The sequence below is a fragment of the Malaya genurostris genome, chromosome 2 (genome assembly GCF_030247185.1).
Source record: "Malaya genurostris strain Urasoe2022 chromosome 2, Malgen_1.1, whole genome shotgun sequence".
Lineage (NCBI taxonomy): Eukaryota > Metazoa > Arthropoda > Insecta > Diptera > Culicidae > Malaya > Malaya genurostris.
Genome location: NC_080571.1, coordinates 76074173 through 76101113, shown reverse-complemented (window position 1 = coordinate 76101113; position 26941 = coordinate 76074173). Strand labels below are relative to the sequence as shown.

Sequence of the window (26941 nt, the reverse complement as noted above, 5' to 3'; positions counted from 1 at the left end):
CATTTTTTCGAGCATATTGTATTCTTTGAATTCTTTTCGGTCGTTCTGCCATCTGACAACGTTATTACAATTAGTTCATAATTGAAATTTATTGTTTATTTGAATATAATTTGCAAATATTACTTTTTTCGACAAGAGTACATTGGCATTCTAGCAAAAAGACTTATTTATTTGACTGCTAGGGAGCAGAACTCAGAGGGAAAACGACAGTTGATAGGCTACTGTTTTGTCACATATTGTGAAATAATCGTGATTATTATCCGGCCTTCCATTCGTTCTGTATCAATCTATTAAGATGATGGAACTACCGAAACTTTCCCGTTCAATGCGTGCCAGCACGGATTTGGACATTGATCGCGAGCTAACGAACCGGGCGGAAGATAGACCAGCTTTGCAGATATTTCGCACAAAAGAAGCTCGAAGGTAACATTACACAAGTTACAATTTTGTGAAATAACATATAATTATAATTCCTCTCTTCCAGTGGAGTATCCTGGAAAGAACTAAAACTATTCGTCAACAAACAAATGGACACTAAAGAAGCTTCACTTGTTACCAATCAGTTGCGAGCCTTGTGGACCTACTGCCGAGAGATGCTGGGAAGTGAAGAAAACGCTGTGTTGGTGGACGATGCAGCAATATTTATATTGCGATTGTTTTTAGATCAGAAAATTGTTATGCTGAAGCATACTTCACGTATTAAAAAGATGTTCGGTCAAGTGCCGAATGCTCTCATTAACAAAATGTGTCTGGTGAGTGGACTAGCTTAGGTTACTTTGCCTCAGGCGGTTGCTAATAGTTTGCGATTTTTCTAGCTTGTAAATGAAATAAGTCAACACCTGAACGAAGACTGCCGTAAATATCTTGAAGAGACTGAAACTGGAAATCAGCAGAGCGAAACGAAACCGATATGGGGATCACACATAAAGTGTCAAGTACCGGAAGGTTTAGGGAATGACTTTAGTTTATTAAGTGTAAACAATCTCTGATGACAAAAAAACTGTTTGCCTAACTAAATTATTCCAATTTTCAGGATCTTATACCATCGCAACCTGCAGAGAAAAAATCGGCAGTTGCTTTCTCGATGAAGTACGACAACCGAAAGCAACAGCGGCTTGCGCAACCTGGCCCAAGTTCTTCCAGTGCGACTGATAATGATAAATACACACGGGCCTGGCTAGCGAAACGAATGCTTCCGGAACTGATCGACAGTTTGGTGGAGTTGTTGAAATCTCCGAAAACGAACGATGAACTACAGAATGAACTGTTCGATTATTTGGGCTTCGATAAGTTCGAATTGATCCAAGAGCTGCTGCAGAATCGAAAGCACATTATCGAGCGGGTTAAAGCAACGGCACAAATTAATGTTTTCAAGGAAAAAGCTGTTAAAAAACTAGAAGCTATGCAGCATGCACCGGCATACCTAATGCCAGTCATGATTCAATCGGAGTCGGAGAAACAACTACGGAAACAGGTGAATAAGGAAGAAAAAAAGTTGAAAAAGTTTCTGAACGCTGTGGGTGGAGTTGAAGAAGAAAGTGAGGAACTGGACCCAATGAAGATGAGACTGAATTATCAGCAAAGCCTACTAATGGCAGCACAAATGACGCCACTATTTGACGACAGGCCTCCCCGAACGATGGCACCAAAACCTCCAAAGCCCGTCAAGTATCCGAACGTGTACGATTCTTACAGTGAGGCCAAAGCGCACGTAGGATTTATCGCCGGTGGCAAATTGATGCTGCCGGATAACGTGGAACGTAACGACAGTAAGCTGTACGAAGAAGTTAAAATTCCTGCAACGGATCCACCACCACTTTCTATCGGAAACAATCGTATTCAGATTAATTCCATGGACGAAATAAGCCAAATAGCTTTCAAAGGCTGTAAGGAACTTAATCGGATCCAGAGCATCGTCTATCCGGCGGCCTATCATAGCAACGAAAATTTGCTTGTATGTGCTCCTACCGGAGCCGGCAAAACAAACGTTGCTATGTTGACAATTGTGAACACTATTCGACAGTACGTAGATCAAGGTGTTATACACCGTGACCAATTTAAGGTGGTTTACGTGGCACCAATGAAAGCGCTCGCCGCTGAAATGACCAGTAATTTCGGGAAACGACTGGCTCCTCTGGGAATATCGGTTCGAGAACTTACCGGCGATATGCAACTGACTAAAACCGAGATGCAGCAAACTCAAATGATTGTGACTACACCGGAAAAATGGGACGTCGTTACGCGGAAAGGCGCTGGGGATGTTGCCTTCATTAGTTTGGTGAAGTTGCTCATAATTGACGAAGTGCACCTATTGCATGGGGAACGAGGTCCGGTAGTGGAAGCGCTGGTCGCCCGTACACTTCGTTTGGTAGAATCATCCCAGAGTATGATTCGGATCGTTGGTCTTTCAGCCACTCTTCCGAATTACATCGACGTCGCACGATTTCTGCGAGTTAATCCGATGATTGGTTTGTTCTTTTTCGATTCACGCTTCCGACCGGTTCCACTGAGTACCGACTTCATCGGAGTAAAATCACTGAAGGCACTGCAACAATTGGCCGATATGGATACTATCTGTTACGATCGCTGTATCGATATGGTACGCCAGGGGCACCAGGTGATGGTGTTTGTTCATGCACGAAACGCGACAGTTCGGATGGCGACTATCATTAAGGAGTTTGCCCAACAGAAGGGCCACATTCAGTTGCTGATTCCGGACAGTAATCCGGAGTATGGAAATGCAATCAAAGCGATTTCCAAAAGTCGCAACAAACAGCTGGTGGAGCTGTTCCAGAACGGACTGGCAATGCATCACGCCGGAATGTTACGACAGGATAGGAACCTGGTGGAAAAATACTTTGCTGATGGCATCATCAAGGTAACTTTAACCTTCTCTATAGTGATATTGCCTTGTATATTGATATCGAATTTAAGGGAGCAAATTTGAATAATTTGGACTGCGTGGCGTCCGAGCACAGCTGAAGGTGCTCGGTTTTTGCTGTTCAATTAGACTATTTTTTCGGTAGTTTAACTGGTAAAACAATCTCCCCGAATAGAAGAAAGCTAGGGGTTCATTCTTAATATTTCATTTCATAGTTGTATTCGTTCATCTTTTTTTGGATACATTACGCTTATAACTCGGTTTTGATTGTTGCTTTCAATCAGGCGTTTTAATCAACAGCAGTTCGGCTTCGGTCGGTGTTGAAGCCAACTCGTCAAGCTCTCGTCAAGAATTAAACAATAGTTATAATTTTCAGATTTTACTAGATGATTTAAAAAAAAACTACAAGGGGCAGCCCTATGGGGTTGTTCGAACAGGTTTTTCTCTTCTTCTTCTTTGCTGGTTGGCGTCACCTCACTCGAGATGACGCCGAATTGATGGCACAGCAACTAAGGCTATATTGCCAGTTAATTTTCGTTTATAGTCCAATGGACTTTATTTTCACTTGACTACAAGCGAAAATCTCGCTGTGCGGCTGCGTCGAATCGTCAAAGTACGGCTGAAAATCCTTTCTTTCTTGCGAAATACTCGAATTTTCTCCGGGCTAACACGATGCAATGTGCTCACCCGTTGAGAGTTTCATCGAAAGTGCAGGTTTTTCTCGAATGCGAAGAAACAGCTAAATTCCGATGAAAATGTGTCTCGTGTGAAGCGAACGGTGCACAAAACTGAATCACAAAAAGTCCAGAAGCTGCTCCACGGTATTATTGATCCGTTAATATTCCATGCAGCCAAGAATGGCTTTTATCGTATCAATGAACGCTCACTAGCAACTCTTCACACGATTCAATAAGTGCCATCAAAGAGAGCCGGATATAATAGACACCAGTGCGAGAGCGAATTTCTCTCGATGACATTTCTGAGAATCGTAGGTTAGCACGCTGCTGTGGGGATCCTCTCTGAATTGCGATAGAATCATTTTACTATTGCCGCTTATTCTATCTATGTGCATATAACCTTGGTATAAGTTGTGTCTCTCTTGGGAAATTCCACACAGCACCAATCATTATTTTTTTAAGGGCCGTGAAATACTCAGAGTATGAAGTGGAGTGAAGAAATGTAGAAAAATCCTCTCGCGGTTCATGCATTGAGAGACTCGAGTTCTTGTAGTACCGGATTGAAAATGTTGTATACAATATAGATAAAAATCGAGCAACTTCTGTCAAATTTTCGGCAATCACCAACACTGCATGCAGCACATGCTTGTGTCCATTAGGGTTCCAATATTTTGGGGTCATCTCTAATTTCGTAAAGCGGTAGAGTTGAAAAGTGTAAGCTGGTTAAAGCCGGAGTAAAATAAATGATATAAAAAAAGTTTAAGCTCCTGAAAAACATCGCCATGCAAAATTTGAGCTAAATCGGTTATAAGTAAGTGGTGCCCTCCGGCGGTTAAAGTTAGACAATTTCGATCTTGAAAAATCACCACTCTCTGCGATTACAATTTTTTTTTTCAAAAAAAAGCCAGATCGTGCGCGCAAAATTCCTGAATACCATGTAGTAGGGGGTGGTGATAGAGGAAAAAAAATCCGTATAACTTATACATTGATTACATGTTTTTGCCATTTTCACACAGGAAGGTTATGCAATCACTGTGAAAATCGATTTTTGTGAAAATAACATTTTCTGCACTCACTTTTCTCCTCAAGCTGAACCGATTTTCACGAACTTATGTCGTTTTCGCTTGATGCCAAACTTAATCCAGGTTCCACCCTAACTGCTGTCAAACCGTTTGTTTGAAGCTAGTTTCGAACCTAGTTTTAACGTTGTTGAACTGAAAATCGAGTCAGTTTCGAACCTGGTTGTTATATCAGGTTTGCTCAAACCCTCGTTGCTAAGTGCGAAGTCAACACAGTTCCGTGAAAAGTGTTTGTTCGATGAAACTACCCTGGGTCAGTTTCAGTTTTCTCAAGCGAAAACGACATTAGATTCAAATAAATGGTCTTGTGGTCCCATACAAAGTTCTTGACTTTTTTTTTCGAATCCGACTCTTGGTTACGGCTGAAGCGATTTTCACAAAGCAAGACAAAGTCCTGGCATTACATTCCTTTTGTGGAATTTGGCCTTTCTGTTTCAACAGACTTCGCAGCCGATACTTAGTGTACAGAATCATTGCATGGCTAGTACTATGGATCCTACTGACACTAAGAATCCTTCCAGGTCGGGGCTCGAACATACGACAACTGGCTTATAAGACCAGCGTCCTATGCATTGAACCGCCAACCCGGGACGCTTAGATTAGATTAGAACTTAGATTAAAATGAAAGGTATAATTGTCTTATACAAATTTCCTGAATTTTATTTAGAATAACCGGGCGATTAGTATAACAATTCCTATTTCAAATTACTTCCACACTTTTCTCAGAGATGGAGCGACCGATTTAAAAAAACAGGTTCAAAATTAAGGTCTCACCGCCTCATACAAAACTCTCGGTTCCGGAACTCCAGGATGAAGAGTGTTGAAAATTTCAAACAGTCACACAGAGCGGTGATGCAAAACGCGAGTAATTATTTCAAAACAGGGTTCAAATTAATTCCAATCGTCAGGCTTCGTCAGCTGACGGCCAAGCGAATCGACTTTGGCTATATCATCGGTTCCGGAAGCCGCGGTAATATTGTTTACAAACTCCAAAATCGAGCTTACTTTTCTCAGCGATGGTTTGACCTATTTTCGCAAAATTAGCTTTATATGAAAGATCCTATGGTTTCATACGGAATACCCTAATTTTATCCCGATCCGACTTCCAGTTCCGAAACTACAGGGTTATGGGTGTCAAAAAAAATCTTCATATAGGGCGCCCGGTACTTACATGTCCAGGTACGGAAGAAGCAAACACAACATCGCCTCTACGAAAGAAGAACACAGCGTGCTGTGTTCGATTTCGTACACGTGGTAAAAAGAACGAAAACCGGCACCGAAGCAGATTATTTTTTATAAAAAAAATTTTATTCTGGCCTTTTTGCGTAAAAGCTTTACGTGGTCGATTGGCTTACATTTTTGTTACTTAAATTTTTTTTTGCTATTGGATCTCGTTGTCACCCTTTTTCTAGGGGGATTCCATCCAACGAGGATCGGGGGTCACTTCGTCCGCGGCTTTTCTCATCATCCATTGATTCATCGTCGGTGTTGTGTGTGATGTCCGTTTTATTTTCGTTTTCCTTGTTGATCGTAGTCTTGGGCTCGTTGAGAGTTGCTGTAGATGCGCCTTGTTGTACATTGGTTGCAGTTGCTGGTTGGTTGGAGGGTGAATTGTTAACTGCAGCTGGCGTACTTTCTTCTATAGGGAATACTAATGGTTTCGTTGAAGGGAATGCTTCATTGTTGTTGGTGGCTGTTACAGGTGTACTGGGGTTGGTTGGGGTTGGTAGGAAGGAAGCACCGTTGTCCTTTGGAGTAGTTGTCTCCTTGTCCAGTTTATCACATGGCTTACCGTAGTGAACAGCTTTGTGGCAATATTGACATGTGGCCATCTGATTGTCATAGGTAACAAGTGATTTGCACGGAATTCTTGTATCTTGACCGAAAATCACATAAGAAGGTATAGGCCTCTTCAAGTGTATGCGTAACAAACGTACGCCATTTAGAATACCGGGGAAAAAATTCTTCCACTTTTCTTTTTCGATAGAGAGAATCTCTCCGTATTGGGACATAGTTTTGCAAATATATGAATCTGTGATGCTTGAGGGAAAATCATGTACACGCATTTCTATAGCACTATCTTCCATATATACTGGAATGTTGTACTTAATGTTCTCGTGCTCCACATAGTGCACATTGTTATTGTCTTTTGCGAATTGAATTGCATCCAACTGGACGTAAACAACATTATTCGTCTTATTACATTGAAGTAAATGCACACGTTTAATGTCAAGATGCATTTGCTCCGTAAGCAAACCTTCAAGTTCTCGTATCGAAGGTCGAATTTTGCACTACCTTAAGTCAACAACAATTGTATTCTTTCGTGTCGGCGGTAGCTTTTGTTCGTTTGGTTCACTCATGTCGAGGTCGTTCTATTGTTCACTACACAATACTGTACTTGGTATCTTCTGTCCCGAACGTAAGCGGTTTTGTTATATCGACTGACTTGGATGAGATGTACGAGCGAACTGACCGAAGCTGGTTGTTGAAGACACAAACGAGAAACTGAAATTGAGAAAAGGCGCTAAGAGATCTCCCTGGGCGAAATCCCTTGGATCTACCATCGTACCCTGATCGAGTCGCCTGTTATGTCTTGACACCCTGAAACGACGAAGGAAAATTCAACAAGCTGCGTTTGTGGCGAAGATTATCAACGGGGAAATCGACTCTTCAAAGATCCTGTCCCTCATCGACTTCCGCGCTTCACAACGAACTCTACGATCAACAGGCTTGCTTCAACGAAGATTCCATCGGACATCGTCTGGAACTCGTACGAACCTATTGCAGCGTGTGTTCGAGCTTTCTTCCTAGTAGAAAATTTATTAGATTTTGGTGAATTATCATATAAGTTTGTTCAAAAAGTGTCGCAATCCTCGATTTTATAACTTGGCCTTGGACTTTTATTGTCAGATGAAACAAGCAAACAAATAAACAAATAAACCCTGCGGAATGCAAGTTGGTTTCATACTGATTCTTGTTTTAAGGGCCCGATTTCTATAAATGCGAACACACACATTCGTGATAAGGATCTTCCACCCAACACAGCAACAGCAAAGCCTTCTGCGTGGTATAAAACCTCAAACACTTTACCTACTTAACCAAACAGTAGCAGCAGAGAACTGAATTTTGATTTAAATGCTAGAACTGAGATCTAAAACTGAATTCAGAACCTAGATTCTGGTCCACCTGAATGCGGAATTTAATTTCAGGTTTAGAAATTAGTTTCAGAATTCGGTTTCAGATTAACAGTTTCAGAATTAGAAACTATGACTCTGGAACTGAATCCTAATCTTTTACTCTAGAACTGTTTTCTTGACTAGAATTTAGAACTGAGTTTAGTTTCTTAATTTTTGGTTGGAATTCGAATCCAAAATTCTGGATTTCAACCGCAGAATTCATGACCAAATTTAGGAAATGAATTTTCAATCTGGATTCGGCAACTAAGTGTTAGATATGAATTTCGAACCTAAATTTTAGAGCTGAGCAGAAGTAGATCGCCCGTAGTTGCACTTCGTGATTGACCGTGGTTGTACAATGAACCAAGAAAATGAAGCTTGGGAGAAGCAAATCATTTTCACTGTACATAGCCACTCACTCCTAACTTTTTATTAAATAATCAATAACGACGCTGGCTACGACCAAACGCTGTGCTACTGAGGGAAAGGAAGGAATGTTAGTGCGATACTCGTTGTTTCTAGAGACCGCGGGAGATTTGTTAGTAGGGAGGGAAAGTGATCCGGATATGTTTTGGTAAACAATATGATCTCAACAAAATCTGATTTTCGATACTCCGGAGAAATATAATAAGTTAGAAAAATATAAAATATGTCCAAGGAACGATCTCAACAGTATCCCTTCTCTCCCACTCGCTCTGCTGTCAACAACTCGAGATGAAACACGACCACCAAAAGAATAAAATAAAAACACTCGCGGATGGGTCCGCTGCAGACCAACCCTAGACCTTCAGTCTGAATGACACGATTGGCACATTGTCGCAAAGCTGATTCACCGGTAGCGACAATGAAAAATGGAACCAAGAAAAGGAGGATTCTTTCGGAAATTTATCGAGTACCATTTATATCGGATACTTTATTTGTTATTTCCAGACATTTGAAAAATGGTATCAAATTAAGTTTAATGCTCTATTCTGAATAAACGTTAGATTTCGCACAATAAACTAAGATCAACATTACCGCCTCAGAGTAAAAACATTTTCTTCAACTTCTACTATGATTTTTCAAATGAATTTGCCCGTTTTCATAAGAAATCGTTGAAAAGGTGGAGTAATTAGAAATTTTCCTACCGATTTGACAGCTCTTGCTGAAAGTATCATCTCTAAACAAGCAGCGCCTCTACATTTCAGTTTTGCAACAATATCGACTTGTAAACTTTCACATATTACATAGAAATCCGACAACACCGACAATGACATGCAGACGGCGCTTCGATCGGTTAACAGGTTAACATCGTTGAATTTCGGGGCGGTAAATTCTCAGTTTACTTGGCAATTTGAGGTTTTAATCACTCATTACTCTGTAATGTCGAAACTGCAAATGGGATCGAATTTGGATCTAAAAGTATAACAATCGATTAAACATAACCCAAACCGATTCGTATGGCCATATGACGAATAAATTGCAATATTTTTGAGTCCAACTTTGAAGCATTTCGGGATTGCCATCTTCAATATCGCTTTGAATTTTAAAAATTCATCATCCTACAATTCCAGAATCGGAAGTCAGAATAGGATAACATTGGATTTATTTTAATTTGAACTTTTGTTTCTGAAATTCGATTTGGCTTTTTTTGAGAAAACGATTGTGCTTTGAGAAACGATTCGATACTGGAATCGGAATTCGAAATTCGGTGTAGCCGAAGTCAGACAAATTCACCTGAGTAGCTGTATAGTTTACATTTGTTTCAAAATGTTTGAAAATCAATGTAGACATCTTTGAGGAATCGTAGTGCGAATTATATTTTTGGGTGCCTTCCGAAACGAAAACTGAATACAATCAAAAATGAAATAAGTTTATTTGGTTATCGACTATCCAAATCTGCTAACCCGATAAATCTGATTAATTTTTGTGAAATAGACATTTTTATACTAATCACTCTGTATCTCCGAAACCGGAAGTTGGATCTGATTGAAAAACAAGATGTTCTATAGAATATTAAAACTTTTCATTTGAATCTTAGATGATTCTTAGATTTCATTTTAATCTTAAATCGGTACAGCCATCTACGAGAAAAATGAGTTACACAGTTTTAATTTCGTTTCACATATCATCCTGTAGTTCCGGAACCATAGGTCGGAACCTATACGACTTTTCATATGAATCTGAGTTTGTAGAAAACGGTTGAGTCATCTCCGAAAAAATAGAGTGAAATTATTTGTCACACACGCATTTGCTGATCTCGACGAACTGAATCGAATGGTATATGGCTGTTATGTTCTTCCAGCATTAATTGCTGTAAGTAGTTTAAATCAATATAATTATGGAATTGCTTTTAACTCGAAAATTCTGCCATCATCTGGTTTACATATGGCATATTCGAACGATTATGTTGCTAAAAACGAACCGTGCTAAAATCGGTCCGAGGCAAAATATCATGCTGTACACAGTCTTTTTGGTACCTAGAAACAATCGTACCTGGTACAATGGTACCTAGAAATCGTGTTTTATGTAGCTCTCAAGCATTTCTTTGCCAGACAGTGCTCAAAACTTATACTGCTGGAATAGGGGAAAAAGTCGCTTACACAAAAATTTCGATGTCTCTGTTAAAAATGGACGGATTTTAGCAATCTATGGCTTGTTGGATAGGTATTACCGTGCGGAATCTAAGTCTGAAAATATATTTTGTTTTCAAGGTCAATTGTGACAGATACTGTCAAAAAACTGAAAATTTTGACATAAAACTTCGTGTAACTCAAAAAGTAAACATCCGATCTCAAAACCATTCAATAGCGTTCAGGGTGACGGGGACCTTTCATTTGCGACTAGTTTGATCAAAATCGGTCTAGCCATCTCTGAGATCTCGACCTCGTAGTTGAAAACACACATACAGACACACAAACACACACACACACACACACACACACACGGACAATTGACCTTGAAAACATAATATGTTTTAGACTTAGATTCCGCACTGTAATAGCTATCCAACAAGCCACAGATTATCAAAATCCGTTAATCTCTGAAACTGAATCCTAATCTTTTACTCTAGAACTGTTTTCTTGACTAGAATTTAGAACTGAGTTTAGTTTCTTAATTTATGGTTGGAATTCGAATCCAAAATTCTGGATTTCAACCGCAGAATTCATGACCAAATTTAGGAAATGAATTTTCAATCTGGATTCGGCAACTAAATGTTAGATATGAATTTCGAACCTAAATTCATTTCGAACCTTTAACGGAGATATCAATATTATTGTGTAAACGACTTTTCGGCTTATTCCAGTAGTTGATGATAAAGCGCTGTTTCGGAAACATGATTTTTTATACTGTTACATACAATTGTTTCTAAGTACCAAAAAGACTATGTGTACAGCATCTTTCTTCATGGCATTTTGTCTCGGACCGATTTTAGCACGGTTCGTTTTTGGCAACATAATCGATCGAGTATGACATGTAAACAAGATGATGGCAGCATTTTCAAGTTGAAAGTAATTCCATAATTATTTTGATTTAAACTACTTACAGTAATAAATGCTGGAAGAACATAACTCCCATATACCATTCGACTCAGTTCGTCGAGATCAGCAAATGTGTGTGTGACAAATAATTTCACTCTATTTTTTCGGAGATGACTCAACCGTTTTCTACAAACTCAGATTAATATGAAAAGTAGTATACCCCCAAACAAGGTTCCTGAATTACGTTTGGATCCGACTTCTGATTGCGGAACCACAGGATGATATGTGAAACGAAATGAAAATAATGCAACTAATTTTTCTCGTAGATGGCTGAACCGATCTAAGATTAAATTGAAATCTAAGAATCATATATGATTCAAATGAGAGGTCTTAAAATCCTATAAAACATTTTACTTTTTAGTCAGATCTGACTTCCGGTTTAGGAGCTACAGGGTGATTAGTATGAAAATGTCCATTTCACATAAATTATTCAGGTTTATCGGGTTGGCAGATTTGGACAGTCGATAACCAAATAAACTTAATTCAGTTCTAGCGGTATTCAGTTTTCGTTGCAGGTCCCCGAAATTTTAATTCGCACTACGATTTCTCAAAAATGTCTACACACTCCTCAGGATGTTAGTACTCCGGTTTCAGTATCGAATCGTTTCTCAAAGCTAAATCATTTTCTCAAAAAGGTCAAATCGAACATCAAAACTAAAAATTCAAACTAAAGGACTTATGGTCCCATACAAAATTGGTGAATTTTGTCCGATTCCGGAATTACAGGATGATGAGTTTTTTAACATTCATACCGATATAGAAGATGTAAATTGTTTGACGTAATCATTTATGGCCATACAAATCATTGTAGGTTATGCTAGTTCCTGAATACCGGCTCTGGAAGTACCATAAATAATGACGAAAAACTCTAAAGTGGAACTTACTTCGACATCACATGGAATGTTCAATCGATTGTCACACGTTACGATTGAAATTCGACACCTTTTGCACTTTCGACATTATAGAGTAATGAGTGAATAAATTCTCAATTTGCCGTTTAAAACGACGATAGTTAAAATAATGTCATGAGAACTAAAACACCTAAGAATATCCATGAAAAAAACAAATGCGGATTGATAAAAAAGGTCTCAAAATCTGTAAACCCGATAAACCCGATAAATTTATGTGAAATTTTTACACTAAGCTCCCTGTATCTCCTGAACCGGAAGTCGGATCTGATTAAAAACAAGCAGTTTGTATAGGACCTTAAGATGTTGAATGTTAGATGGACGAAATCGTTTCAGCCATGTACGAGCAAGTTGAGTAACATTATTTTAATTTCATTACATATACCATCCTGTAGTTCCGGAACCAGAGGTCGAACCCAAATGAACTTCAGAAATTGTAGAAATCAGTTAAGCCATCTCCGAGGAAATCATTGAAATTCTTTTTCACACACAAATTTGCTTCTCTCGACGAACTTCTTCGAATGGTATAAGGAAATAACAAGTTGTGTTTTTCCAACAATTATTATTCCAAACAATAAAAATAAAATGAATATGAAATTGTTTTGAACTATTTTGCCAAAAAACGAAACGCCATGAAAAAGAGTGCTGTGCATAGTCTTAGGTGCTTATGAATAATTGCATAAAACAGTATTGAAAATCGTGTTTCCCTTTGATCCGAAATATCGCTTTATCGTCAAGCGCGTAAAACTCCTACTACTGGAATAAAGCGAAAAGTCGCTCATACAAAAACATCGATATCTCCGATAAAAATGGATGGATTTTAGCAATCTATTGCTTGTTGGATAGCCATTACCGTGCGTAGTCTAAGTCCAAAAACATATTTTGTTTTCAAGGTTAATTGTGACAGATATTGTCAAAAAACAGAAAATTCGGACTCTGAAACTTCGTATAACTCAAAAACATCCAATCTCAAAACCATTAAATAGCATTCAGGGTGACGGGGAGACCTTTTATTTGCGACTAGTCCCGGGTTGGCGGTTCAATGCATAGGGCACTGGTCTTACAAATCAGTTGTCGTATGTTCGAGTACTGACCTGGAAGGATTCGTAGTGTCAGTAGGATCGTAGCACCAGCCATGCAATGGTTCTGTACACTCTGAATCGGCTGCGAAGTCTGTTGAAACAGAATGTCAAAATCCACTACATGGCTTTGATCAAAATCGGTCCAGTCATCTCTGAGATCTGGACCTCTTTGTTGACAACACATAGTCACACACATGGACATTTGCTCAGTTCGTCGAGCTAAATCGATTAGTATATTGTAATGTCAGGAGAGCGTGAGAAAGCTATCATCTAAACTTTATCTTACCTAACGGTTATCTTCAGTACTCCAGCTATCCAGTACCGATTAACTAGGCTTCTCGCGTGACAATCACCAGCCGGAAAGGACAAGGGAATCTTCGGAGTTTTCTTTAAAATATAGCTCACCAGTTTTAAGTCAGTACGTCTCCAATGTCTGAACAAGAATGCCAGCTTCTCGCCGTTTATTTCACTACTCTCTACATTTTGACATTTATGTTACACTGAACCAAAAGGCTATCTGCAAATTGCCATATGCAACAGCTCTACCTTCTATAAGAAGACTAATCTATTATATGCAATTTCAATCAAATTAATTCAATCTGTATAAAAATAACTACTAAATCTAATAGATATTTCAATTGTAAATCGTTTGTCTTACATACTACTAATTGTAAACAAAATCTCGGTCAACCTTTGCCAACCGTATCCTTTTCGAACGCCTTTGGCCGAAAACCGCCCACTCCACTGTCACCAATTTTCTCTTTTTATTCGTTTTAACTCGAGGAACCTCTGGGAACCCCAAGAAGGGCTCATCATCCTTCCCGTCATAAATATTAGGGGAACTCATCGATATTGTAACGTTTGGTCGTTCAAGCCCATCATTATTGGCTATCCTTAGCTGCGTTCGATGTGCCATGAGCACCACGCTTCTAATTGCAACCTGAAATGTATGATGAGAATACCTTTTAATAAACGTTGCTTTCAACCATCTGAACTGATTGCGGGGATCGTGGTTTTTATACCAAACTACGTCTCCCGCTATCAGTTCATCCAAGGGATCTTTTTTATTAGTATTAAACTTTGGACCGTTAACTTCATCATCGTAAGGGATAACGTGCTTTAGTATATTTTGTTTGTAATGCTTTTTTGGGTGTAAAAGGTCCAATAAAGTCTTTGGTGAGTAGGAAAATATTTTTTCAGACGGGAATTTGCCGTCATTCGTCATGCTGTTATTTCTATAATTAATTAAAAAAATGCTTATTAACTCTTCTAGCCCCAAATTCGAATATATTGGCTCCATTAGGAACTTCTTCAAAACTTCCTTGACTGTTCTCACAAGTCTTTCTGCCTGCCCATTACTCTGAGGATGGTATGGAGGACTTTTCATGACCTTGATACCCTGTTTTTCCAAAAACTCAACAAACTTATGGGAATTGAAAGGCGGGCCACCATCTGATACTAACACATCTGGCAGCCCAAAACGTGCAAAAAATGATATCAATTTCTGGATTACCTTAGCACAATCCGTGCCCCTCTTCATCCACTCTACTTCCACCCACTTTGAGAGACTGTCCACTATCAAAAGAAATGTATGGGATGAAAAATGAAAGAAATCTATGTGTATTCTACTAAATGGTTTCGTGGTAGGTGTCCAATTAGACTCTATAGTAGGTTTATATACGATAGCCATACTGTTGCAAACATCACAACTCGCTACATATTTTTCTATGTCAGAATTGATCCCAAACCAATAAACACACTTTCTAGCCAATTGCTTCATTTTCACAATGCCTGCATGGTTAACGTGTAAAAGTTTCAAAGTCCCTCCTTGTAATTTCTGCGGTATAACTACCCTGTCCTGGTACAATAAACACTCGACAACTATTTCCAAATCGTGCTTATTGGAAAATACATTAACAAGGCGTTTGTCGATTTTCTCTGGCCAACCATTTCTCATATATTTTATTATTTCATTTAGGAAATCGTCAGTTTTCGTTATATTGGCTATTATCATTGCATCAATGGGGATTTCCTCTCCAAAATTCATATTTCTAATCAATATATCGAGTTTTTGCCAATCTAATCAATATATCGAGTCGCCGTTTATTTCACTACTCTCTACATTTTGACATTTATGTTACACTGAACCAAAAGGCTATCTGCAAATTGCCATATGCAACATATATAACACTCGGCCCTCTGGGCCTCGGAAAATTCTATACCTATTTTTTTATATTTATAAAAAAGGTAAAACACTCGTTTCATACCGACATACCTGGTATTATCATCTCTATTCTATATTTTGATCGTATTATTTGGATCGAATACAAAATTTTGCACACACAAGCATCACCCGAATTTTCACATTCCATCGAAATAAAGAATAGGGATGAAGATTAGCTAAACCTGAAATGCGAAATGTACATTATGGTATATGCTATGAATAATGCAAGATTGGCGAAGATGGCGAAACCAATTAAACTTTGTTTGCCGTACACGTGTATACATTTTCTGGATATATCGACAAACATTTAATCTTCCGTGTCATTTCTATCCTATCGTTTTCAGGTCTTAGTGTGCACGGCAACTCTCGCCTGGGGTGTGAACCTACCGGCTCACGCAGTCATCATCAAAGGCACGGAGATCTATGACTCCAAGCATGGTACGTTCGTTGACCTGGGTATTCTCGATGTGCTACAAATTTTCGGACGCGCTGGGCGACCTCAGTTCGACAAAAGCGGTGTCGGCACGATTATCACGACGCACGATAAGCTGAACCACTATTTGTCACTGTTGACGAATCAATTTCCGATCGAGTCGAACTTTATCCAGTGTCTGGCGGATAATTTGAACGCCGAGGTTACGCTCGGTACGATTAGCAACATTGACGAGGCGATCGAGTGGCTTAGCTACACGTATTTGTTCGTACGGATGAGGATGAATCCGCAGTGCTATGGGTTGAACTATCAGGATTTGCAGGATGACCCCACGCTAGAACAGAAGAGAAGGCAGCTAATCAGTACAGCCGCGATGGCTCTCGATAAGGCGCGGATGGTTCGATATAATGAGCGAACGGGAGATTTGAATGTGACTGATCTGGGCAGAACGGCGTCGCATTTCTACATAAAGTACGATACGGTGGAAGTGTTTAATGAAATGCTGAAACCAATCATGAATGAAGCGGACATTATAGCGATGATGTCAAATGCGCAGGAATTTGAGCAGCTAAAGGTCAGGGATGATGAAATGGATGAGTTGGACGATTTGACAAGGGTGTGCTGTGAGGTACCGGTTCGAGGTGGTAGCGAAAATATCCATGGAAAGGTGAACATATTGATGCAAACTTATCTGTCGAAGGGATGGGTAAAATCGTTCTCACTGATTTCGGATATGTCTTACATCACGCAAAACGCCGTGAGGATAGCACGAGCGTTGTTCACTATCGTTTTGCGACAGAACAATCCGATACTAGCGGGAAGAATGTTGAACATTAGTAAAATGTTCGAGAAGCAGATGTGGGAGTTTATGACACCGATGTATCAGTTTCCGATACTGCCGATGGACGTGGTGGAGAAAATTGAACAACGGGGACTTAGTATTCTAGCTTTGAGAGACATGGATCAGCAGGAAATTGGTGAAATGGTGCGAAATCATCGTCATGCGGCACTGGTAAAGCGGTGTGCTGAAGAATTTCCTCTGCTGGAAATTGAGGCAACCCTACAGCCGATTACTAGAACAGTTCTGAGAATTCGTATATTCATAACACCTTCGTTTAGGTGGAATGATCGTGTTCACGGGAAGACAGCTGAATCATTTTGGATTTGGATTGAGGATCCGGAAAGCAATTTTATTTATCACTCCGAATATTTCCAGATGACCAAACGGCAAACCATCCGGAAAGAAGTACAGGAATTAGTTATGACTATCCCACTGAAAGATCCTTTACCTCCACAATATTACATAAGAGCGACTAGTGATACGTGGCTTGGAAGCTCCAATCTGATACCGTTATCATTCAAACACCTTATTCTACCGGAAGTTCATCCACCTCATACGGAACTCCTTCCGCTGCAACCGTTGCCTGTCACAGTTCTGAATAATCGGAACTTTGAATCGTTGTACACTTTTACCCATTTTAATCCGATTCAAACTCAGATATTCCACTGTCTGTATCATACCGATAGCAACGTTCTGCTGGGAGCTCCCACCGGTTCGGGTAAAACTATTGCTGCTGAAATTGCCATGTTCCGGGTATTCAAAACTCTTCCGAAGGGGAAAGTCGTCTATATAGCTCCTCTCAAGGCACTAGTCAAAGAACGCATTGATGATTGGAAAGTTCGATTGGAACAGAAACTGGGCAAAAAAGTCGTCGAATTAACCGGTGATGTTACTCCGGACATCAAAGCAATACGTGAGTCACACGTTATCGTTACGACCCCGGAAAAGTGGGACGGTATCAGTCGATCGTGGCAAACGCGTGATTATGTGAGGGATGTTGCTTTGATAGTGATCGATGAAATCCATCTTCTCGGTGAGGATCGTGGCCCGGTGCTGGAAGTAATTGTTTCTCGAACCAACTTCATCGCTTCGCACACTGAACGCACGCTTCGGATTGTCGGTTTGTCCACGGCTTTGGCTAATGCACGTGATCTGGCTAATTGGTTGGGTATTGGCATGATGGGTTTGTACAATTTCAAACCTTCCGTTCGACCGGTGCCACTGTCTGTGCATATACAAGGATTTCCTGGAAAGCACTACTGCCCACGAATGGCAACCATGAATCGTCCCGCTTTCCAAGCTATTCGTCAATACTCTCCCTGCACCCCGGCACTTATCTTTGTGGCTTCGCGTAAGCAAACTCGTATTACCGCACTGGATTTGATTGCATTTTTGGCGGGAGAAGACAATCCGAAACAGTTTCTGCACATTCCGGAGCAGGAAATGGATCAGATTCTGATGAACATCAAAGATAACAACTTGAAGTTGACGTTGGCTTTCGGCATCGGTATCCATCATGCTGGGCTGCAAGAACGTGATCGAAAAACAGCCGAGGAGCTATTTTTGCATCGCAAAATTCAGGTTCTGATTGCGACCGCTACGCTGGCGTGGGGTGTAAATCTTCCAGCCCATCTAGTCATTATCAAGGGAACCGAGTTCTTCGACGGTAAACTGAAACGATACGTTGACATGCCGATCACGGATGTGCTACAAATGATGGGTCGTGCTGGACGGCCGCAGTTCGGTAACGAAGGAATTGCCTGTGTATTTGTGCATGATGTGAAAAAGAATTTCTACAAAAAGTTCCTGTACGATCCATTCCCAGTTGAATCCAGTCTTCTGCAGGTGCTTTCTGATCATGTGAATGCGGAAATCGTAGCCGGTACAGTTCAGACAAAGCAAGGGGTGTTGGATTATCTTACGTGGACGTATTTCTTCCGTCGACTGCTTCGAAATCCAGCATATTACAATTTGGACAATATCGAACAGACAGAAGTCAATCGTTTTCTGTCGAAGATGGTTCAGAATGTTCTGGATACGTTGGTACGAGCCGGATGTATTCTGATAGCTGAAGATGAACGTGGATTGATTCCCACATCGATGGGAAGAATATCATCATACTACTATCTATCCCACCAAAGTATGCGCCATTTTGCAGATACGTTACGACACGATATGAACTTTGAGGAGCTCCTGCGAGCTATGGTAGATGCGTGGGAGTTTGAACAGCAGCCTGTACGGCACCACGAAGACGTTTACAACACGTGAGTAATCAATCATTCGTAAGAAAAACGCTTCTTCACCAACCCATAAACTTTTAGCGATCTTTCGAAGCTTTGTCGACTAAAGGTTGATCCACTTTCGATGGATAATCCTCATACCAAGGTCTTCCTATTGATGCAAGCTCATCTGTCCCGTTTGCCGTTACCCAATTCTGACTATGGAACCGATACGAAATCTGTATTGGATCAATCGATAAGAATCATTCAAGTAAGTACCTTTAACATGTATCTCTGGCCTAACACCAAATGACAAATCAATTGATTAATAATCAAGGCCATGATAGACATAAGTGCCGAACGAGGTTGGTTGGCTAGCACTCTAAGGATTCAACAGTTGATGCAGTGCATAATCCAAGCACGTTGGCTCGATGATTCTGTTGTGATGACTTTGCCGCACGTCGAACCGCACAATGCACATGTCTTCAATCAGGTGAAACTGGAGTAAGTTGTTTTTTTTTTTGTTCTATTCCACAACCAGCGTTTCAAAGGCAAAACATTAAAACTAAATTTCCTACTGTGTGGAGAGACACTGACAGCGCTATGCTTTAGAAGCGGGTGCACTATTTTCCAATGTCTACACAACCATAGAAACCAGAAATATTATCAGTGATTGAGTGCAGTGGGCTTATCACACGTTTTGTTGGCTTGTTAAAAACTCTTATTGATTCGTCATGGATTTGTGAATATTTCACAGCTTGAATGTAACCCAGGGCCACTTTTACGGAGGGGCAGTGGGGGCACGTGCCCCTGATCTTAGGAGACTCTTGACGTGACCCACCGAGCATAACCTAATTCAATCTTTATTATTGTTGATTACTATTGCACTAGAACTATGAACTATAAGTATTTATAATTGACTAACATAAGGTTATATGCATCAGGGATGCCAGGTCATTTTTTCAAAAATCTGTGATCAAGCCAAAAACCTGTCTGTGAAAATCTGTGCCCGTTTCCCGTACCATAATAGCGATAATAGCAGATCAATTCGGTGAGCAAAAAAAGGTCTCACTACCAACACGCTCTGTATCTTTTCCTCAACCGCTGTGTACTTTTTGGTGCTAAACTGTGAAAATCTGTGTTTTTTTTAGAATCTGTGAAAATCTGTGATCATTTTCAGAAATCTGTGTCATTTTTAAAATCTGTTCAGAAAATTGAAAATCTGTGAAACGCAGTTCAATGTGTGAACCTGGCATCCCTGATATGCATATGTATTTACTAACATGCTAACAATGTTTATACCTGAATCGAGAATCTATCTCCTTCTTAAGAACGATTGAATATAAGAAAACATTCAAGTATTTTCGGTATCTTTCCCAGCGCCAAATAGCAATTCGCCGCATGACAGAGCGCGGTCGAATTTCATTATCGATTGAAAAACTGTTGAAATAAGATATCACTAGTCAACGAAAATGTACTAAATCAATACATTTTCCAAAAACGTGTATATTTATGAATTGTAATTCTGGCATCAGGTTTTATGAAAGTTATATGAACGATAATACTTTGATTGCATTATTTTATTCAGTAGCCTTTCGAGGCTAAATTTTTAGTTTTGTTACAATCTGAAGTAATATCTACACACTTAAGGCCATTTCTTGAGCTTGGCATAATAAAATGCTGAAACTGATCAGCAACACGTAAATTTGCTGATTGCTCAGTAATCAATACGCATGTTTCTGAACTTCGTTAAATGCATTCACTGATATTTCGGTAAAATGCTTCACTTTGGCGAAATTTGGCATAATTACTTGCTGAATTTATCAGTAAACAACAGATATGCCGACATCAGCAGAGACGTTTGCCGAGATTTCGGAATATGCACTAGCTGTTGCCGAGATTCAGCACGACAGCTGTCATTTATTGCCGCGTTACATTTTCGCGCTTGCGCGATTATTTTCTGATGAAATTCTCTAGTGAAAAAATGGATAATCTTCGAAGAAGCGTGGAATCACTTGCAGGTAAAAATATTGAATAAATATACACCCTCATTCTTGTTTACGTCCGTATGCGATACGTTCGAAAGTATATCAAATTCGTATTCCCGTTTACGTTCGAATCAATCACTATTTTCAACATCGCACATGCATAAAAACAACGCCCATCCAACTTTAAACTATCAGTTCTGGTACAGATTTTAGTTGTAATTAAAAATCTTTGCTATCATTTGTTATTTGACTTGTTTTTTTCGCTGACTTTGTATCTTCATGCTTGCTTACGTCCGTATCGACCATACGACGAACACATGCTTTCGAACGAATGCGAACAATCCATTCTTGTTTTCACTCGAACGTGTACCCAGAGATGTCTATCTCCTCTGTGTGACGAAGAGCAAGCAAAATTTCTCCCCTCGCACTGACAACTTCAACGAGAGCTCTTCTCTTTCACATTTATACACCACTGCTGTGTAAGTGTGCACGCATCATGAGTGCGTTTGTTTATTTCCTTTTACCTCTTCCACTGAATCGCACCAAAGTGCTAGAGCATTAGCTAATAAATTCTCTGGGGAGGATGCAGATACTTTCACAGAGGTGTACACGCCGGTGAGCACTCTGCTGTATGGTTTTCGTAGATGAAGCGTGGACACGCAAAATCAGCAAAATAAAACAATTTATCGTAAAATTTTCGGTTTTCCTTGCAAATTTTTCATAGCAAGGCCAGATCTACTCTCTATTAATTGAAGTTCACAGAAGTGTTCGCTCACAATCACGCGTTAGTGGTCACTTGGGTGTGTTTAGACGAGAGCGCGTGTGAGTGATTCATGCGAAGAGAATGTGTTTCACTCGCGCCAACTGCTTTAACCACAAGCACACACTCAAATGCTGTCTATTCGACACTGAGAAGAAGTGCGCCTTCCTCTTTGTGCGGTGCTTCGTTTTTTCATCCTCGGTGTGGCAAAAATCTGACTCTAGCGTGTATAACTCTGGTGAAATGCCATCTCTGCGTGTACGTACGCGACTCCTGTGCAAAAGAAGGATCGGCAGCGCAGGTAGTTGTTTTTAGGAAGATTCCAAGCATCAAGGAAGTGACGAATGCTACATAATAACGTACTCAGGACTAATTTTATTCAACTCGGTAAATGAAATTTTCAAATTAAACTTCGTGCAAAGTAAAAAAAAAACAGTCCGATCAGTATTATCTGAGAAAAATATGTTGCATTTTTCTTGCAATTTTGTCATGTTTTCGATAGTCTTCATATTTATTACATTGGTAAAATCATGCATTTAATATAAAATAGAGCATATTTGCCCATGGCGTATTTTCCAGTACCTAATGGATATAAAATTTGATGCGTAAAAACTTGGAACCGCGCATATATTCGAAAGCTCGCCAGAAAAAAAACAGCATTTTACTATACTGCTATGCTTTCTAAATGTTTTCTGCAATACACAAATTTAAGATTTGATTGCAAATCACCTTTAGACTCGAAAATAAATTTGTTAGAAATCGGTTAAACTTTTTTCAATGTGTTCGAACGATTGATTCGCAACATAAAACTGACGAATCGAAACCACGCCATTTCGTCTATTCGTCCGTAAACGAGAATGGGACTTTCCATTCGTACGAATGATGTTCGAATACACGTATCGTTTGAAGTTAAACTGCCATACATATTAGCGTTTAGCATATGGATAATCACAAGAATTGGACTGATTTCATCAAGGCTTAGCATTTATTTGAAGAAGTTTACTGATATTTGAATTTTTTGTGACAAACGAGTCGCGTTCAAATTCATTCGAGTGAAAACAAGAATGGCTTATTCGTATTCGTTCGAAAGTACCCGTTCGTCGTACTGCCGATACGGACGTAAACAAGAATGAGGGTGATAGTAACATGTTTCGCTTTATAAAAAAGCGATTTTATCAGAGCACTCGCGATTATAAGGGAAAAACACCCAACACGGGGCTCAAAGCGTCCTCGAGACAAAACTTTGGGGTTATATGCGAAAAAATAACCCAATGCATGGAATAATTCAATAGATCAAAGTAAGTTTATTTGAACAATACCGTATATGCATCATTAAATATTGAAAATTTTTGTAAGCCAAAAATCAATATATTGTAAGCTCGACTCAAGGTGGCCGCATCCGGAAACGCCGCTGTTGTGATGTCTGAGGAATTTGGCGAAGGAGACTGCTCATTAGTTTGGAGAGATGTAATAATTCCCATAGGACCGGAAATACTGTCAGCATTTAAAACTCTTTGCATGGTTCTTACAGTATTCGGTATCAAATGCGAGCCTTCCGACAAACTTTTAAATTTTTTTATGCTACATGTTTTCAGGTAGAGGCTTTAAGCACTACTAACAACAAATTTTTAAGCCTCCTTTAAGTGTTAATAAAATGAATTTTTGATCCTGAATGGCGTGTTTATAATGTTGAGAAATTACAAACAAAATAATTGACTAGATTTTTTCGTTTAATGGACTGCCGAATATTCAGTGAACGTTTCACTGATCAAACAGTAAACCTTATGCTGACGATTTCGGCAATGAGGGTGTCGAGACGCTCAGTAGTTTTTTTTTGCCGAGATGATTGCTGATTACTCGGTTGTGCGAATCTCGGTATTTTTTTTGCCGAGACTCAGCTAAAAAATTTAAGTGTGTTATATGATATAACTCAGTGTTGGTGATCGCCGAAAATTTGACAGAAGCTGCTATATTGCTATCTATATTGTATACAACATTTTCAATCCGGTAGAAGATGCTACAAGAACTCGAGTCTCTCAATGCATGAACCGTGAGAGAATTTTTCTACATTCCTTCGCTCCACTTCATACTCTGAGTATTTCACGGCCCTTAAAAAAATTTACAGTCTGATAATGATCGTTGCTGTCTGGAATTTCCCAAGAGAGAATCGCAAGACAATTATCGCAAAAAATCGAATCGATGATTCAACTTGATGATTCTCATACTAGGTTGCAATATTTCAAATCCTTTGTGTGGAACATTCACAGACATTTTCATAGACACAACTTATACAAAGGTTATATGCACATAGTTAGAATAGTAATAGTAAAATGATTCTATCGCAATTATCAACTGGCTGGTTAGTAGCGTGCTAAGCTTTGATTCTCAGAAATGTCATCGAGAGAAATTTGCTCTCGCACTGGTGTCGATTCTATGTTAAATGAGCCATGCCGGGTTTTTGTTGTTGCGATGATATCCGTCTCTCTTTGATGGTACTGATTCAATCGTCGAAGAGTTGCCAGTGAGCGTTCTTTGATACGATAAAAGCCATCCTTGGTTGCAAGCATAAATAATGAAATTATTTTGAATTTAAAAATACTGCCATCTTTCTAATACATATGTCATGTTCGAACGATTATGTTGCCAATAACGAACCGTGCTAAAATCGAAACCTCTTGAAAAAGGATGCTGTGCATTGTCTTTTAGGTGTTAAGAAACAATTGCATAACAAAAAAAAAATATATATATCGATATCTCCGTTAAATCGAGGAATTTAAACAATCTATGGCTTGTTTGGTAGCTATTACAGTGCGGAATCTAAGCCTTAAAACATATACTGTTTTCAAGGTCAATTGGGCTAGATATTGACAAAAAACTGAAAATTTTTACATAAAACTTTGTATAACTCAAAAAGTAAACATCCGACCTCAAAACCATTCAATAAAGTTCAGGGTGACAGTGAGACCTCTTATTTGCGACTAGTTTGATCAAAATCGGTCCAATCATCTCTGAGATATCGACCGTTCGGGTTCGGTTCCCAACCACGCACATAGGGTCAGAACTTTTTTCTGATCCGAAGAGGCAAATGACCTCAAAGTTAAAACCTCTATAATCGAAACAAAAAAAAATCCAAAGTTTATATATGGGGTAAAAGATAGCAGGAGGAGAATGGAATGAGAAAAATCATTTGTTTAGTTTTTGAATATAGCTGAATTCGGTTTGTTTGGTCAGCAACTAACAAAATCTACAAAATGGAACAGTTTTGACCTCATTTTAGATGATTTTTTTTCGCATAGCATCGTCACTCTGACTGTTTCAAAATTTAAATACCCGTATGAGAGCAAATAAGTGCTTTCATTTAAACCTAAGCTTGTGCAAATCGATTCAGCCATCTCTAATACCGTTTTCGTTTTTGAACCTACACAAGGAATCATTTATTTAACAATTCACGGGGATATCATTATCATCATCGTGAATTTCGTAAAGTTGAAGAGCTAGCCTCTGGGGTCGTCGGGTTTTCCAATCTTTCCAAGCTTTCATCAAACACCAACGATCTCCAGTCCTGCCGTTACAGTGCCGAAACAACCAACTAAAATAATATATCCCCTAGATATGCAGCTATGGTTCGTTGCCCCCTATAAAAAAGCCTTCATGTACTGGGTACGAAGTTTGTAGCAATCACTCAATAATCTTTCCACTTACAGTCTTCCATTTTTAACGTTACCGGCACTGAAGGAGAAATGTAATCGACGCTATGAGACCCTAGCGGGTACGCTCAGACAGGAGTTCGAGGAATCGGAAATTGAACAAATCTACAAAGTCGTTTGTTCCCTGCCGTCCATTAATGTGCAGCTCTCGGTTCGTGGTCCCTACGGACAGGATGCCAGCATTGAGCGAACGTTAACACAACCTCAAACACGAGACACATGGATGGAGCTCTACGCCGAACAGGAATATGTTCTGAACGTACAGTTGATTCGCTTGGGTAGTTTCGAAACTCTGAACATTCACTGCCCCAAGTTTCCCAAAGGCAAAGATGAAGGTTGGTTCCTAACGCTCGGTCATCAAGCCCAAGGAGAGCTGATTGCCATGAAACGTTGCGTCTATCGGAGTAACAAAAGTTCACATCAATTGTGCTTTGTGGCACCAAGGCGATTGGGTAGGTTGATCAATCGTTTATTGTTGGTTAAACCAGATGAAATTTGATGAAATAATTTTTAGGCCGTTGCATCTATACTGTTTACCTCATGTCGGACGGATACATCGGTATAGATCAACAATATGACATTCACTTGGAGGTTGTTCCAGCACCCGCTGACTTACAGGTATCAATTGAGAACGAATCCGAAAGAGATTTGATTGCTCTTCAAATGGAAAAATTGTAATTCCGTATCTTATCTAATTATTGCACGTTGAGTTTAACCGACGGATTACCTGAAAACTTCGCTATAGCGGAAGGTAAGTGCAAAAACTATAATGTGATTCGTTACTGCGTAGATAATCTATGATATTTTTACGTCGATATATTTGTTTTCTAAGTAAATATAATGCTATTTATTGCACCCATTGCTTTCATATGTTTGTCGAAATAGAACAAAAGAATATGTCGCGGTATTTTTGGACCAGGCACCGAAATCTAATACATACTTAAACTGTTCTAATATTGAGGTGATTTACTGCAGTTTTCATAAAAAATACCATGATAATTACACAATCACAAACATCGTTTGATACAGGCCCGTAACTAGGATTTCATTTCGGGAGGGGCCCAAAGATTAAAAAATAATGTTACTGAAGATTGCTATGTACCTAATTCTCGGTGTACCTTTACGGCTGTTTTTAACGTACATACACTTTAAACTTTTCCACTGGAACTGATATTGTATTACATATCATTACCTTTAGTGTCTTGTTATTTCTGTAACACATGTCTGTGACATTCTGAATAATTATATGTTTTTGATTCCAGCCAGGGCCCCTCGGGCTCCCTCTCTGGGTACGTGACTGGTTTGATAACGTTTAACTCGGGCGTGTCATCTGCATTGGATTTTCGGAGTTTTCAAACATTCGCATTCTCACTTTACGAAGATTCACAGACGGACATTTATTAGGCCATATTAAGAATACTCGTATTTTCACAATAAATTTACGC

At 39.4% G+C, this 26941-nt stretch overlaps 1 protein-coding gene across 1 annotated transcript; it reads left to right on the top strand.

Moving 5' to 3' along the window:
- The first annotated feature begins 29 nt into the window (after positions 1–29).
- On the top strand, positions 30–26351 carry LOC131427697 (activating signal cointegrator 1 complex subunit 3). Its single transcript, XM_058591131.1, has 9 exons — positions 30–423; positions 485–752; positions 816–974; positions 1034–2878; positions 15893–19086; positions 19144–19312; positions 19379–19545; positions 25494–25948; positions 26011–26351. Exons 1-9 carry the CDS (start codon positions 296–298, stop codon positions 26172–26174), a joined length of 6549 nt encoding a protein of 2182 aa, XP_058447114.1. The 5' UTR covers positions 30–295; the 3' UTR covers positions 26175–26351.
- Positions 26352–26941: the final 590 nt, after the last annotated feature.